The 17,390-nt window shown below is 39.0% G+C and overlaps 1 protein-coding gene across 1 annotated transcript in view; it reads right to left on the minus strand.

The window, feature by feature from the left end:
* The window catches only part of LOC107096850 (tetratricopeptide repeat protein 7A-like), a 63,779-nt gene that overhangs the window by 44,006 nt on the left and 2,383 nt on the right, over positions 1–17,390 (minus strand). The window contains exons 2-11 of the mRNA XM_015393724.1: positions 15,620–15,783; positions 15,303–15,471; positions 10,091–10,221; positions 9,894–10,018; positions 8,667–8,745; positions 8,365–8,534; positions 6,471–6,534; positions 6,245–6,382; positions 3,372–3,455; positions 2,714–2,818 (exon numbers count right to left, since the gene is read on the minus strand). Of these exons, the coding sequence (XP_015249210.1) occupies positions 2,714–2,818; positions 3,372–3,455; positions 6,245–6,382; positions 6,471–6,534; positions 8,365–8,534; positions 8,667–8,745; positions 9,894–10,018; positions 10,091–10,221; positions 15,303–15,471; positions 15,620–15,783 (1,229 nt within the window). The remainder of the gene's footprint in view (positions 1–2,713; positions 2,819–3,371; positions 3,456–6,244; positions 6,383–6,470; positions 6,535–8,364; positions 8,535–8,666; positions 8,746–9,893; positions 10,019–10,090; positions 10,222–15,302; positions 15,472–15,619; positions 15,784–17,390) is intronic.

Genomic DNA, 17,390 nt, shown 5'->3' on the forward strand with positions numbered 1-17,390 from the left:
TCGACGCAACTTCTCTGCTGATTTGACGAGAAGGTTCATCGCTGCGGAGAAAAGGATCACTGAAATCGTGCAGCCTGTGACAATGCCCACTTCCAGTCTCTGCCAGTTGGTGGTAAACTCCCTACAGGTGAAACGCATGTTGAATCCGTCGAAGTAGTATTGCAGAAGCGCCTGAAATCGCTTAGGTATATGGTAGGTCTTCAGCGTCAGCTCCACTAGCTTGTGGGGTATTGTTCCATAAGCATTTGACAGATCCAACCACAGTACTGCCAGGTTGCCATGGTTTTTCTTCGCGTCCTCAATGATTTTGGAGATAACGCTGGTATGTTCAAGGCAGCCAGATATCCCTGGAATGCCCCCTTTTTGTACCGCAGTGTCCATGTACCCGTTCTCCAACATAAAGGTGGTCAACCTCTTTGCCAGGATCCCCAGGAAGATCTTAGCTTCCACATTGAGCAGTGAGATGGTGCGAAACTGCTTGATCCCTGAAGAGTTCTCCTCCTTAGGGATGAAGCACCCCTCTGCGATCAGCCAGTCATCAGGAAGGTAGTTCTTCTTCCATGCCACTGTCAGTAGCTTCCAGAGTCGTCTCCTGAGCCTTTTGCAATGCTTGTAAACATTTTCTTTAGCAGATAAACGAAGTGCAGAACAAAAAACATGTCATTGTTGGATTATATGAATATGATATGATGATCTACGGCTGAAATATTAATGAGATAAATAATTATTTCTGTTTAAGATTTTGATGCTCAACAATTTATGAATCTGCCCTAAAAATACACCTACTTCTTGTGTTTGATCTCAGATCAAATGTCAACAGACTCAGGATAACTTCAAGAAATCCTGCCAACAACCAGAGTAACTTATGGTATAAATTGACTCAGTAAAAAGCCATCCAGCTTTCTGAAACAGAAAATCCAGGAACTACAGCAGGACTTTCAATCTGTATAATTTCCTTTAACAGAAGCCTTTAGAGCAGATGCCCTTCCTGACGCAACCAGGAATTGAACCCAGGTCCCCTGCGTCCTACTGAATGATTTAAAGCAGGGGTTTCCAAAGTGGGAATCATTTATATTCATTGTAATGTGATCGCTCAGGTGTAGAAGGGGCCAAATGTATCATAAAATACACACATTAAAATTCTCCATAAAATATGTACATTATATTTTAGATGGTAATTATTCTTAATATTGATTGAAATATTACAATAAATTAACCATTAAATTATAAAAAAAAATTGCCATGAACAAATTAAATGTCCTGGTAAATAATGAAAAATACAATAATAATAATCAATAATAATTGAAAATCATTGATTTTACAATGGAGAAATTCACTTCTGCATCTTAACTGTCTCCTGGGCAGCAATCAGGGGTTAAGGGTCTTGCTCAGGGACCCAGAGTGCAGGTTGTGGGGATCGAAATAGGTCTTTGCAACCTTCTCAGAGCACCAGCATGTCTCTAACCACTAGGCCACCACTCCCAAAACATCTAAAATTATGAATCAAATATAATTTGAGTAAATATATGAATAAATACGATGATTTATTATTATTACATTTTACTATAAATACAGAGTAAAATAAAGATATGTTTTTTAGAGGTGATTTAAACCACTAAACCATGGGGACTCCTGGGTGCCATTTATTCTATTTCATTTAGAGATCCATAGCTCAGGTGAAAGATTCTTCCTATTAAAAAGTAACAAAACAGATGCTCTTTATCTGATCTTACCTGCTTGTGCTTGCCTCTTTTATTATAGACTGGTGGTCAAAATATATTAAACCTTTTTGTTTAAAGGGAGATGTCCGGTCCGATTCAAAATATGATAGAATAGAAACTTCTGAAAGCCCTTTAAGAATGAAATGATTACATATTTTGGATAAATGATAACTGTTTTTAATTAAGAGTAATTTCATATGAATATGCTTTACCAGAGACATCCATGTTTGTCAGAGAGCACTACTGCCACCTACTGGTTTGTGACGTCACAGTGCGGTATCGGCTGTTGAGCAAGTCCTAGTGCTGTATCTGGTGTTTGTCACAACGCTCTATTTTCCATGATGGTAACAACAAGTTCACTCTACAAAGCAGAGAGTAACGGATTAATGGCATGTTTCTTCTCTGGCCAGAAGTTCGATGGCAAATCCTCCCTCTTCAAGTTGGTAATCCAACAACAAACCCGTCCGTGGAGGATTATGAATTGAGAAGGTGAAATAACTACTTTTTTTTTCACTTTTACCTGATGAATTACAACCTCCAACTGCCATGCATGTGGGCATTGTCAGTTTCACTATAGCTCTCGCAAATTTCAATGGTGAAGTCCTCTGGAAATCTTTAATAATTGTTGTTGAATGCAGGGTTGTCTAGTAGCTCTTTTAATTGATAAAATGTTGACTTTGCATTGATTTTGCTTGTAAAGCGGGGAGAACAGCGCTAGGCTTACAGCACTGCGACGTCACTGCCAGAAGATGTCAGGAGTGAGGTGTTACTATATTTGCGCAAAAATGGCTGCTCCCAGACTCAGTGATCGCAACGAAAAATATTGTTTTACTTATTTTACTGATTAATGCTAAATTCATTAAATCACAGCGAACATATTAGTTTTAGGTATAAATAATGATCCATTGGTTGCTCCTTGCTGACCGGAGTTTTCCTTTAACATTGCAGTTATGCGCTTTAAATATGTGTTGGTATACAGGTATTGCATTCACCCAGTGCAGTTGGCCGATGCAGATTTTAGCAGCCAGTAAGGGCAAAGAAGGGTCGTCTGGTCTCATCCTGGCACATTCTTTAAAAACAGACACAGCACCGACCCACTGGAAAACACACACAACAGGAATGACAATCAGTCAAACAGTGAGAGTATTAAACGCACATCGTCTGTCCTTACACAGCCCTAATAGACTCATTTAGAAACACAGTCACTTAATACATGTGGGTCAATCATTAATGGGCCTCATGTACACTGACAAAGGCACACACTCACACACACAGACACCAGGGCAAGCCCTGGATAAAAGTGGATCTGACGTCACCAAGGCGGCCCCCCTCTCCTTTTAGGGGGCAGACTATTTCTAGAGATCCCCATTGATCAGAGAGGTAGCTTTATCACACAGAACAGATCAATTTCTCTGTCGGACAAAGACACAAGAACACACTAGCACACAGAGGGAGAGACATGAGGGAGAATAACTGGAGTTATTCCAGTTATTCCCCTTAAGCATGGTAATATTACAGATTGAAAAGAAAGGTAATTTATCAGATAATGGTTTTATTCAGACCATATAAAATGTGGAGGATAGTGGGACACAAGGCTAAGGTCTGTTGGGTGAGAAGTGGGAGTTGATATTTAAGGAAAAATGAGTTTACCTTTCCGGCCGCCATGAGTGACAGGCCCAGCTGGTGCCAAAGGTGGAACTCGTTGTATGAAAACTTCATGGCTCGCTCCAGGCACTACAAACAGACACATTAACATGTTTCAATCATGCAGCTTTTAGAAAGTAAGAGGAGGTTTGAACATGCAGATGTACTACGTCATCCTTTTTGTTGTTCTTCTTGGACTAAATTAGCTTGAAAAGTGCTTGTCAGTCAGCGCTCGGCGCACACTCTGCCGTTTCAGTGCACAATGATGTGATTGACGTGTGGGGTTTCGCTCAGTCAGAGGTTGTCAGTCAAGCAGGAAATGAGGTCTGCCTGATGTTATGATTAAACCTTATGCTCTTAATGAAAAGACAGGGCCCTACCCCCTCCCCCACACAGGTCTGAATCCAGGGAGGTATCCTGGCATCCATTTAGTTTATTTGGTTATTCGTTCCAATTCAGGTTTTTCTTTGTTCTAAGTTTGCAGGGGACCCTGTCGTGAGGTAAAGGCTTCTTTAACCATATTGAGTTGGTGATTTTATGGAGGAGCCGACCCACAACACCCTAAGGGGACCCTACTGCTATTATGTCAGAATTTGGCAAATACTTGCCACTTGAAAGGAGGTAATTTTAGGCTTTTAATGATTCAAATTGAATGTTGTTGTTTTTATTCTCGGGGGGGAAATGATTATACAGCAAATAACAGCATAGCTTTTAAATAAGAAATTGATCCTCAAGTTGGTCCTATTGTTATTTTTTTCTAGTTGATAGAGATTTGATTATATCCAAATTACATGGAAACCAGATGCTTTTTGTAGAGCCAAACATCAGGCTGGATATTTAGCAGAAATGGTAAAGTTCTTTGAATTCATTGGTTTTATGGAATGGTTCATATCTTTTAATTACAGTCTGTTATTTCTAGAGGCCTTATTTTAGCCTTTTTTTTAGTTTCTCATGACCAGTCTGGATGTTTGTTTTGGATCGTTGTGATGGAACGACCAACTGTGCCGTATTTCAACCTTCTAGTTGCTGATTTGAGGTCAAGTTAAAGAATATGTTTTTATTTAATCTACTTTGTGAAATGTTCCAAAACAGTATGGAACATTTAACCAAATATCAGTGGAGGTGTATCCATGTACATATAAAGTATTTGAATATTGTGAATTTGTTGTTGCTCATTTTAAAGAAGTGAAACTCATATATAGATTCATTATAGCAAGACTAAAATATTTTAAGTCTTTATTTGTTATCAGTTTGAAGTCTTTTGCCATAAACCATGATAATGACTTTGGACATTGGGAACCAACATTAATAATAACTATTGGGTCAGGAGGATTAAGGTTTGCCTGATTTACAGATATTACCTTCCTAAATGAAGAGTCTAAGAAAATTGTGTCTTTTCGAAATTTAACGTTTTTTAGAATGAAAAAAAAAGTCCTTTAAAAAGTGGGACTCAAACTGTCTCTCAGCTAACAGGACTGCATGCCGACATTGAACTAAAAATTGATGCCGCTTGTGCAGGAAAATTCCTCTCAGGTTAGGCAGACAGCATTTGCTTTCCATAGCACTGTCCTTCCAAAGACCACGCCCCCCACATAGCGCAACCATGACAACCAGTCAGAGTTTGTGATGATAGCTTAAGAGTCTAAGATTATATAAAATTAAGGCCGTAGCTTGAATGATGGGCTGCTAAAGACTGTTCTGGATGGCTTGATTCCCCATATGATGTCATAAGGGGAATGCTTTTCAGACAGAACATTTTGAGCAAACATTAGCTAAGAGGAGAAGAAAGGTAATGATAGAGTTGAAAGAGTTCTTTTCTTTTCTGAATCTCATACACAGGCTTCAGGACACATATGACTGTTACAAAAATGTTTATAATGTTAGTTTTGCTTAATATAGGACCTTCTATATCTCTTTTTTTTTACATAAAATTAGTTTTCTGGCAGGGATGCTTTTTATATCCACGGTATATCTTTATCTCTTATTTTTTGGGAAAAATCATCTGCAGGAATACTGCCCCAGAAAAAGATGTTGGAAATATGAGATCAATGCTCCCATTGCAGAATGAAGAATCAGCCTTGCCAGAGGCGAATACATAAAATAACTAAGCCTGACTTCTGCTTTTGTTTTGGAGGACAATCTGAAGACAACTTACAGTAACCTCCATTAATCTAAAACAGGATGCCTGATCCTCTTGAGCACAATCAGTGGTTCCTAAGAGGGATGAACTGGTGGATAAAAGCGTAGAGACGTCCGTATTTTTTCTAGATAAGTAACAATGAATTCTCTTTTGTCATTTCATGCCCAATAGGATTTTTCTAAACTCTGACCTTTCCTTTAGGTTCCTTTAACTGTTGAATGATGTATGTTAGAAGACATGATTTATTTGTATGAAATACCCTCTTTCAACTTTATTTGGCATACTTTGGAGATGCTTTAGGTGATAATATGTAGGTCAGAGTGAATAAAAATGAAGTTCAATACAAAACCTTGACTGTTTAACATTCATGCTGCTTCTATAAACACAAAGCAAGAGTTAAATACAGATTTTCCTGTTTGTTGATATCAGCACTGTCAGCCTCACAGATCACTGTGATTCAATAATGCTTTCACATAAAAATACAAATTATGAATGATTTTATTATGACATCAAAAATGCCTGATGGTGACTAATATCTGTGTAATATTCTGAAAACCTCTAATTGATGCTTTCCACAGTTTAGACAAATAAGCCAGAAAACCTAAGCTGAGGTCTTCTCTGTGGTGGGGGTCATATTAGGACCAGGAGTTTGAAACAAAGAGGGATTCAGTCTGGAAAAAGAAACCTTCCAGATGTCATGTTGCTGGGAAACCTCTGACCTCCACATTTATTGCCACACCTCAGAGAGCATGGCGTACTGCCCCCTCCTGGCCATGCCAATGGTAAGCAGGTCATAGACGGAGGTGGCATCCTGCAGGCTGGCCTGGCGAGCCTCGGCCTGGTCGGGCAGGCGGCTGATCACCGCTTCACCGCTGGTCTGTTTGGATTGAAAGAGGGGGGAAAAAGATGTCAGGACAGCCGGCCCCTATGAAGAACAGTATTAGTACTGTATGAGCGCGCCTCACCATTGATTCTGTGATGAGCAGCAGCAGCACTGCCTCCTCCACCACGTCCTGTGGACAGAAGCAGCTGTAAAGACAAAAAAAAACAAAAACAGAAAAGGTCCAAAACAGGAAGTTTTACATTGTTTCGCAAACACAAACAAAGAGAACAACAGCGGATTACAGAGAGTGTCTGGTTTCTGTCTCACCTGCGGAGCTGTAACACAATACAGACCCCCACAGATGTATCAGCGCTCAGCATCATCTCAGATGTCACATACAAACACAAACACACACATCCCTTCTATGTCCTATTGAAGGACACAATCTGCAGACATCACCGCAGCCTTTTATGAAGAAAAAAAAAACAAAAAAATCTATGCGATGATAAAAGCAATCATCAACACTGACATACAGCTATTCCTCAGGGGAATTCTGCTCCTCCACTCCTGCTAATCTCAGACATGGATTTAGATCTTCACTTATGATAGTGTGGGCTGGATTAGTCATGTGGTGACTAAGTATGGCTCACGGGGCCTGGGCAATGTTTGCAGGATCCCTGCAATGAGTGAAAGGCAGAAATGAAACGATAATAAGGTGATGCAGAATGATGAGCAGATCAGATAACAAGCTTTTGCTTTCAGGATTGAGAAAGTCCTATTTGAATCTTAGAGGACGTGTTCCACCTGTTGATTGTCTTCCAATTGACTATGCTACCTTTGTTTATGCTCACATCCATTCAAATGTTACACATTTTCAAAGTATTTGAGTTTAAAATACTTTGAAACTTTGAAAACGTTACAGATCAACATAAAGTATCAGATACAAATCTGTACATTTTGACTTGTATTTGTATCAGAGATATGATGGAAAGGGGGAGTAGCAGCCTAGTGGTTAGGGCATAGAGCTTGGAATCCTGCGGTTGTGAGTTCAAAACCCTGGCTCTCTAAGCAAGACCCTTAATCCTTGATTGCTCCTGGGGCGCGGCACAGCGGCAGCCCACTGCTCCCCAAAAGGGAATGGGTTAAATGCATAGTTAATTTAATTTTTTTTTTTTTTGAGAGATCAATAAACTGAAATTTATTTATTATTTTTATTATTTATTTTAAGGTTTCAATCAGGGTTAATTTTCCAAACCCTGATGTGAAAGTTAGGCCGACCAAGGACAGCATTCAACAGGGATGCAGCAGTGAAACTCTGGAGGAGCTGCAGAGATCCACAGCTCAGGTGGAAGAATCTGTTGACAGGATAACTAATATTGCATTCCTCACATAGCTGTCTTTATGGAACAGTGGCAAGAAAAACATTTCCCTCCAAGTCATGAAAGATGGTATTCAAGTCTTTTTTTTCTTTTATATATTGTTATTATTTACATAATAACATACATTTTACTGTTACACATAGCAAAATATATTCAACCCATCAACCAATCATGCAATTCTGCCAACACCAATCATGTCTTTGGTGGTGGCAGAATTATGCTGTGGGAATGCTTTTCCTGTAGCATAAACATGGAGGCCAGTCACAGAGAGCTCTGAACATCATGCATGATTATATACAGAAAATAATCATGGAAAAAAACTGCAGAAGACTTGAGTCAGTGAAGGAGTTCCTTTTCCTAAAACCTTCAGCCTAAGCTACATTCAAATAAATATGGACCTCAGGGCATCTTCATTACTTTTTTTGTAAAATGTTTTGAAAATCATGTCACACATTTATTTTCCTAATTCAGTTCTGTTCCTCTTGTGTTTGTCCATCACACAAAATCCCAAAGAGATACACAGACGTTATTAATGTGACAAAATGTGAGAAAAATTCCGAAAAAGCTGAGCTGATTACTGAAACTAACATTCTAGTATTCAAGTATTAAAACCCAGTTCTAACGACACGATTCCTGGAAAACAGAGACGATATGTACCAATCTGTGCCGTAACGCTGTGGTGGTTTAACGGTGGGGTACATGGCGTCTTTGGAGGCGGCTGCTCCTTCTCTCTGGAGCCAGACTGCAGGCGGGGGCCCAAGCGGGGGCCAGTAGCTGTCCTCACTTACAGAGCTCAGCAGCACCTGTGCTAGTTTCATGGCTGCACACTGGGATGCAAGAACGAACACAAACCAACAGAACATCAATGCAGATTCAGATTCCATCAGAAATCAAACGCTGTATTTATTTTTCAATTCCACAATATGTGGATGTTTGAGCCTGCAAGGCAGCTCCCTCACCTTCCTGAAGCTCTGAGACCCTCGTGACTCCACCACCCTGAGCACCCTACGCAGCTGGTGAGCTCCCTGTGCAAGATGACTTCCACACACATTAGGCTTATGTTACTTTGATGCAAAGATTTTTGAGTAAAAATAAATGAAATCATAGCAGTTTCAGACAAATAATGTAAAAAAGCCCGGAGGTATTTTCATTTACAAACACAGGAGAATGAGGAGAGTTGGTGAATAAAGGATGGCCATCCGATCAAATACAAATGGAAACACTGGTCAATCTGAAACTTGAGGCCTTCATCAGAGATTTACATATATTTTTGTTTCAGTGCAACACTGACACCTAGTGGTTCATATCTATGATCACATCTTGTTCGAGCAAAATCTAATAGACAGACAAGAAACCCTTCCAGTAAATCACATACTGACAACCTAAGCCTTCTGTTAAGATTCCAATAATAACTAAAACCAAGAAAACTACACAACTAAATCAGTTCATTAACAGGATCTTAATTGAAGCAAGCAAACATTTATCTTGTCCACCTGGGTAGTTTTAATTGATTTTGCTTCTTTTCATTTGAATTCTACTCATTAAATGTCAGATTAAAGGTGGAGAATATTTGGATATCATTCAAATACGATTTAAAGTTTTAAAAACTCCTAATATTACTAAGCATGTGTGGATGTTTCAGATCAGGTCGACAATAGATTATATAAAAGCAGACAACAGTTGACAAACTTGTTCTTTTCCAATATAGATTCACTTCTAAAAATTTAATAAATGTAAATATATACATTTAAAGCAAGTGTTTTATTTCCTGAAAAAATGCTGGTGTTTTTGTTAGTTTAATGATGAAACAACAGCCTGGCTAACAACAGAAGTTGTGTTCAAAGTGAGTCAAGGTCAAAAGGGTTAAGATAAGTCATTAATAACCCTTTTTTAATGCCTGTGATTCATGCTGGGTGTTTAAACAAGGTGTAGGCTGCTGATTAAGGTATAATCTGTGCTCTATAAAAACGGTTTTAATACTTTTTTAGGCTCAAGAACCACAGGTCCAGAATAAAGCCCTGATTTTAAGCGGTCCGAAAAAGATAAGCAAAGATGCCATTTAGATGAAAGCCAATCTAGAGAGCTGAGTCTCTTTCCAGGTGAGATTTTTTTTTTTTACCTATAAACGTTTGCAAACCTTTTTTAGACAATGTAGGAATAGCTGGTTGTACTTCTGCTGCACTCACCCTCTCTGCAGCAGACAGAGGTAAGCACTCTGCAGGGCTGCCTGCAGGAAGAAGCCCAGATCAACATCAACAGGTGCAGAGAGCAGGCTGCCTTTGGTGGTTTTGGCATGGGGGGTGGTTACCATCTGAAAGCATAAACTGGTATTATCATGTAAACATGTCAACATCATGCATACTGTGTATAAAAGAAGGCCAACCTTATCAAGCTCCTGCAGGTAGGACAGAGCTGCATCACACGCCCTCAGAAAGCAGGACAGACTCTCCTCCTCTCTCTCTGAAAGACGAATGCGAGACACAGCCGACAGCGTCTGGTGGTCCAGAGACAGACCTGAAAGGAATGCATAGACAATGATGATGATGGCTGCTTGATCAAACAGTTAAAGTCTGAAACACAGAAAGCCTTCTGCACTTATAGAGAAAAAAAACACATTCGAAAAATCCTTTTCTCTTCAGATCTTCCAGATCATCAGCCTCCGGCTTAGCCCACACGTCTATCAAACCCACCCTCTGAATATCCTCTATCCCCACAACCATAAAACCAACCTATGCTCCTCATCCTTTTTTTTCCCTTTTTGTCCTTTTCCCACTTCTAAGGACAGAAAAACAAATTAAATTCACACCTTTTCAGTTTGTGTTTATTTTCAGTGGTTTTCCAGTTGCTTCCTAGTCTACCTAGACACCAACAGTTCTGGTTCTTTAATTGTTTGGGTTTAGCTTTTGGAACATTTGAATTCTGGCTCCATGTTTGTTCCTGTTTTTCTCCAAGTTTTGGGATGAATCAATACATGAAAATAAATGGGCCTCTGTTTGGATTTACTAAGCTCACCAGTCAGCACAATTACAGACGGGCATGGAAAGAAGAAAGGGCTTCACATTCCACGGCATCAAAAAAGGTTATTGTCAACGCTAGGTTCGAAATTCATTTAGTATAAAGTATACTTAAAAAAGGAAAGTGGAAAAGCTGACTGAAAATACCATCCAGACATCAACATTTTTTTTTTTTGCTGCCCATCAGCAAAAAAATGCTGATTCTCAGACATGAGTTCTTGCACATTCAATTTAAAAGCAGACGGCAACAAAAATAAACCAAAAACCAAAAAATAAACCAAAACCAGGGAAAATAAACCAAAACCAGGAGACGCCAGTGAGAAACACACACAAGGAGCAAAGCAATGAAGAAAATCCAGTACTGAGTAACTGCAGAGGAGGAGTATATATGGGAGACAGAACAAAGAATGAAGTAATCAGTTAATTGGGAGCAGGTTTGGATAGAAACAGCTAGAAAGGAACTTAGGGGAAAGGAAAGAATAACTATCTAAAACTAGACCAAAGAATAAATAATAAGCAAAAATGCTGAAAAGAGATAACAAGGAAGGGTAAAACTAAGAATTCAAAAATTATAGAAATATTGAACATACAGACTAACATAAAATAAAGCATAATGGAGAACTCAAATTGAAAACTTACACAGAACCTAAAAAGTCCAAAATGGCAGATCATGACACTGGTTCCTGACGTAGAAGCTAAAAATATAAACTTTTCTGTCTCTCTAATGCTAATTTACTTTTAGACTTTCATTGCATCATATCTCTTTGCTGTCAGTGAATACAGAAACATACAGGAAACGATAATCAGGTTCCTGGAAGACCAGATGTTCAAACTGGACCCATTAGTGCAAATATTCAAGGAGTTCAAGAACTTTCCAAGATGGGAAGGAGGGCCTGGGGTGCTGAGCAGCCTGGGGCTCGACGCCAGGCCAAATCAAATAAGCAGACAGCCACCAGCCGTCAGACAGCATCCACGTCTGACTCGATTCCCACAGCAAAGAGCTTCATATCCCACAGAGAGGCCTGAGAAGGAGCTTCTGCTGCGACCGACAGTAAATATCATTCAGGGGGAATCAAAACAAGCAGAGGAAATCTAAATCTGACAGTTATTGCAGTAATATGCCTTAATGTTTCATAAGCATGAGGTCATGTCCGATTATCAGGAAACAGGGAGGGTAACGACATAATGATGATGAGTGAAACAAGGTTACATAGAGTGCGGGTGTTCTGTGAGTGTGATCTACGGCCTCTATTGATGCCAGCGCTCAGAGCCCAGCAACAGACAACATGACGTTAGATCTGATCTCCCTTAAAAACCCCAAACTTCATCACACAGCAGATTCTATACTTTCAAGGCTGTCAAATTTCAGGATACTATTTCAGGACAGCAAGCAGAAAATAAAAACCTTATTTATTCTTTCATGTTTATACGCTCAGGTAGGGATTCAAACACTCCTTGACCGCGACTATCTCCCCCGATAAAGCATACGGTTTCCAGCCATGTCCCATCTGCTTCAAAAGACTCCTTCTATAGCCGGGTAGCTTCAGACCAACAGACAAGGTCACTTTGCTTTTGCTTGTTTCATATTTCCCAGAAAAGGAATCAACGTTTAGTTTTGCCGGCCGGTGTGTATTTTTACACATCCTACAGCTATTGCTCTGTAGACTTTACAGTTTTCCTGATGGGCTCTAAACTGCACAAACAGGTTGATATTCACAAGCTTTCTTCATTTCTAATTTCTTGTGTTTATTTTGTAACACATCAATACACAGATGAATATGTTCCCACCATTAGCTTCTGTCTGTGTTCATAACAATGTCTTACAGTAATATAAGGCTTCAGACTTTACACATGTCATGTTGTGTTTCTGTTTTAAGTTTTCTCTTTGCGTTTTCATTGGTTTCCATCTTGTGCTATTCTAGTTATTTTTTATTGTATTTGAGTTCTTATGTTTCTTGTTTGCCCTCTATTGCCGTCTTGTGTCAGTCTCCTTTCCCCTAGCTCCCTTCTATGTGCAATTACTATTTAATACCTGTGCTATAACCTGTTTCTTTATATTTAACACCCACTGCAATAGCTATATATATATACTGTATAAATATCCTTCTACATAAATACCCAAGTAAATAACCACCTATTTAAAAAAAGGCTTTCATATGTGGACATACTGTATATACTGTATATATTCCATGCACCTTTTCTTTCTTTGGCACATTCTTCTTCTCTTTTTGATCATTTGAGCTGATGTAACGAGTAATTTTCTCCACTGTGGGATCAATTAAGTCAATTAATCAATCAACCAATGGATTCCTCTGTCCACACCTGCTCCCATTCTGCTGATTAGCCTGTTTTTTTTGTTTCTGTCTCTGATATATACACCTCCTGTTCAGTCACTATTTGCTGGTTCCTTCTCATCATTTCTTTGCCCTTCTTGTGAGTTTCCCTGGATTTCAGTATTTTGTTATTTTTGGTTTTTGTTTCTGTTGCCATCTTTTTTTATTAAATCTACAAGAAACCAGCTCCAGCTTCAGTCTCTGCATTTGGGTCCTCCTCTCAAACCTCCAACCTGACAACAGGTGTCCTATAAAACCATCATATTTCCTGTTAATCTACCTCTGAACAAGCAGCAATATCTGAACTGCCTTACATGTGGGCAAATGAAAAAAAGTAGAAAAAAATGTGTATTTCTCAGTGGTCAAATTCTTCTTTGAGCTAAACATTGTTCTCTGTCAGATCCAAACTCAGTGTCTACCAAGATACTTCAGAGCATTCATGCCTCCATCCACTGAGAAGTTTTATGAAGATGCTTATTTCACTTTCCTGCAGGAACCCAGCACCTGCTCAAGGGTAAAAACACCCAGGATTGTGGTCTTACTGTTACAGAGTAAACAATGCAGCCTAGCTGATACCCACAATTAAATGATTAAGGAGATTTTTGAGAACCTCAGCAAAACTACAAGCTGATTCTCCTCCATCCTATGCAGCACTGATGCAGCAATTCATGCAAAAGGAGTCCTTACCCAGCATTGAGTGCCTTTACTGCACAGTGGATGGAGATACCTGTAATCAGGCCGACATTCTTGACTTGAAAAATCTATGATTTTACATTATTCTACTTCACCTTAATACACCTTATATGCATACTTATTTTTCTATATTTTATTTATAATATACACTGTATGATTATGTCAAACTGTATTTTAGACAAACAGACAGATATACAGACTTTCTGTTATGGATAATCATGATTAGGGCTGAAATAATTAATCGGATTAATCGTGAGTAATCAATTATCGAAATAATTATCATTCCATGTCGTAAACATGCCTTAAGCTCACAGAGCGACCCACTTAGGGCAGTAATTATACCTAGATTGTAAAAAAAATATATATATAAACATTTTGCATTTAAGATAAAAAAAAATCCATTTGTCAATAAGCTCTATCCAGAAATCCTCTAGTGGAAAAGTTTGAGTTTCACCTGGTTTAACTTCATAAAAAAAATCTTCTTTAAGGAATCTTTGTCTATCCCATTATTAATTGATTAATTATAAAAGTAATCATTCGTGGCCCTAATCATGATAATTAACTTAATAAACAAACTGAATTATAGAAAACAGTCTAGATGGATTATGTCTGTTATTGTTGAGTCCGTTGACATCACTATTTATAAGCCTATAAGGTTTATGAACTCTCTTTGCAACTAAAGCAGGAGCGGTTTAAGCATTCTCAACAAAAGCTGGACTATTTTCTGGTGCAACTTCTACTCCATCTTTGTAGCTTCTTTTCTATGGTCTTGTTTATGGTTTTAATAAAATGTCTCTAAAGCTCCAGTTGTAGATATCTGGATTTCTGGTTGAGATCAAGGTCTTGTTTTCTTTTTTTTGGGGGGGGGTTTTTTGGTGGTAGATATGAATCTATAAGCTATGAACTTTAGATTGTACTTTAGTGGTTTTCTGTGTGAAGGGAGTTGGCTCCTCCAAGCCTGGATACCTAGTTCCTTTACTGTAGAAGTTCTTGGGATATATGATTTTTGAGTAGCTAGAAGACTCCAAGACAAATCAAACTAACATGTCAGCGTCCAATTTTTTTTCTTTTTACTATTTGCAGAAATGTTTATCCAAACAAAATCCTTTTCTCCAACTTAAAAGGTATAGTGGAGGATGTTATTTTTCTGGGTGTATCATCAAAATAAGTGGTCATCCTAATTGTCAATCATTCTGGGGATATGTTTATGTAAGGCTGTCCTATGTGCACTTCCCCGTTTTCACATACCGCTGGTGAGTCTGACATGGTGGAAAAATTGAAAATCTTCTTTTGGAAAGTAAGTTTGTATGAGCGATGCAAACAGCAACTTTTAAACAGAGCGTGCATGAGGAGAAATTGGCTCGTGCACGCTCTTACACACGTTTAACAGGCGCTATCTCTTGGGAGTGGGTACAGGGTTGTGCATGTGATTTTTTTTAAGTGGAGAGGGTGGTTTTTTTCAAATATTTGCCACAAACCTTCACAATACCCTTACAATTCCAGCAAAAACAGAACAGCATATCCATCTCTCTCACTTGTTTGTGAGGTACAGTACCTTTAATGACAAATGCCTCAGCCAATAAGCGGAGGTGGTAGACTGGTTGGTCATCCTGAGTCAGCTCCTCCAGTCCCACCCTAGCGCACATTCCCTGGGCGTCCCGGTACCGGCCCTGAACGTAGTGCACTTTGGCCATCAGCAGCAGAGCCTCATTTAAGTACCTCGGCTGCAGAAAGACAAAGAAATAGACGGTCACACAAACAATGGCATAAATCAGAGGAAAGGTTTTGGTTCCCTGAGTAAATACTTTTAGGTAGTTATTTCCAAATGATTGGACCCAGAAAAAGACCAGAAGGGACCCAGATTAGACTGACTGTGAGGCGGCCTCGGCTCAGGATGGTGTTGAGGTAGCCTTTGGCCTTGGAGAGTCGGGCCTGAGTTTTGTCCATTAAAGGCGTTGAGCTGCGCAACAGATCCATATTTTCCAGCAAGCACTCCTCCAGCAGGGCCTCAGCCATCAGCAGGGTGCCGTAATCATCTGCAACATGGGATTGAAGGAAGTCAAAAGCAAACAACATTTGATGGAAGGAGTACGAAGTCAGGGTCAGAGGTCATTTGTTTCTGTAGCCAAAGCAAACCTTCGCTCAGTTTATCTAAAACAGAACTCAAAGAGCAAAACAAACATGCTTTCTGTTCAGAAGCAGCAGTTCCCATTTCACACAGACTCACAATAAAATAACCCCCTAAATTATAATATTTAATTTGCACAGAGGCAAAGCTCTTCTCTGATTTAGCCTCCGTCAGTGTAAACACCAAAACACCCACTTGAGGAAAGATTTCCTGTTTAGGTCCCTGAGTCTGGGTGTGTTCTAATGCCAGCTCTTTGAGCTGTGTTTATGCTCTCATATATTTGACATTTTTGCTGGATCATTTATCAGCACAGCCAAGGCGAAACCTATCTCTGAGGAGAAGGTAAAAGATAAACAGCAAGACGTGACTTATCCCAAAACCACTGTCAGAAACACTGATTTCAACCAGATGATTTACTCCTCAGACTGCTTTCTTTTTTCCTTATTGTTTGGATTTGTATAGGTCTAAGAGTTTAACATCAATCATAACTTTAGATTAGTTGTCCAGTAATAGCTTTTAATGTAGAAGGGCTCTGTGTTATTTTCTCTAAGTCCATATTTTTGCATAGTCAATTTTCCAGACTGCTTCCTTTCCTAAAATGAGCAGGGAACAAATTATACTTTCCATAAAGTTAAAACCACATACTTTGAAAATATTCAGTTTTATACCAATGTTGCAAACACTCACATATGGTATAGAAGGCATTCATAATAATTATTATTTCTGATGCTTTTATGGTCTGATTTGCTTATATCCTCTGAGTAACATACCTGCATCTGAGATTCCTCAGTCAGTTTTATCAAACTTGACACAGAAGATGAGCAGTAGACTAAGGTTCATAAGGTTTCATAAATGTTTTACTCTCTGTCTGTTAAAATCTGTAAAACATTACTGGATTTGTCAGTATTGTCAGTATTCTTATCATGCAGATGTCTAAACATCAACACTCAAATCTATAAATGAGGAGTTGTGTTTCTAATTATGGTAATTGTTGTTTTTAGCAGCAAAAGCTAAGGTTGCTGCATTAAATGGCATCCTCATTATTCTTCAACACATTCAGCACTTTGCTGAATTTAAGAGAATGACAAACCCAAAACTGAAAGATGACATGTCAACAGTTACTATCAATCGTTGGAGCAGGGAGCCAACAGCCAGACCGGAGGGTAAACCAAAGCAGTTGTTTGTGAGCATAAAGTTTATCATTTTACTGATAAATATATTGATATCTGCTCAAGCAAATTACAGCATATTTGGATTCAAATTGTGTATTTGAACCTCCCTATTATTTACTACAGGATTTAGCATTACCTTGCAGTAACTTTTCAGGGAGAAACAGCATTTTGTAAGCAAATTAACTGGACATACACTATATTGCCAAAAGTATTTGCTCACCTGCCTTGACTCACATATGAGCTTAGGTGACATCCCGTTCCTAATCCATAGGGTTCAATATGACGTCGGTCCACCCTTTGCAGCTAGAACAGCTTCAACTCTTCTGGGAAGGCTGTCCACAAG

The sequence above is a fragment of the Cyprinodon variegatus genome, unplaced genomic scaffold (assembly GCF_000732505.1).
Source record: "Cyprinodon variegatus isolate N-32 unplaced genomic scaffold, C_variegatus-1.0 Scaffold654, whole genome shotgun sequence".
Taxonomy (NCBI): Eukaryota; Metazoa; Chordata; class Actinopteri; order Cyprinodontiformes; family Cyprinodontidae; genus Cyprinodon; species Cyprinodon variegatus.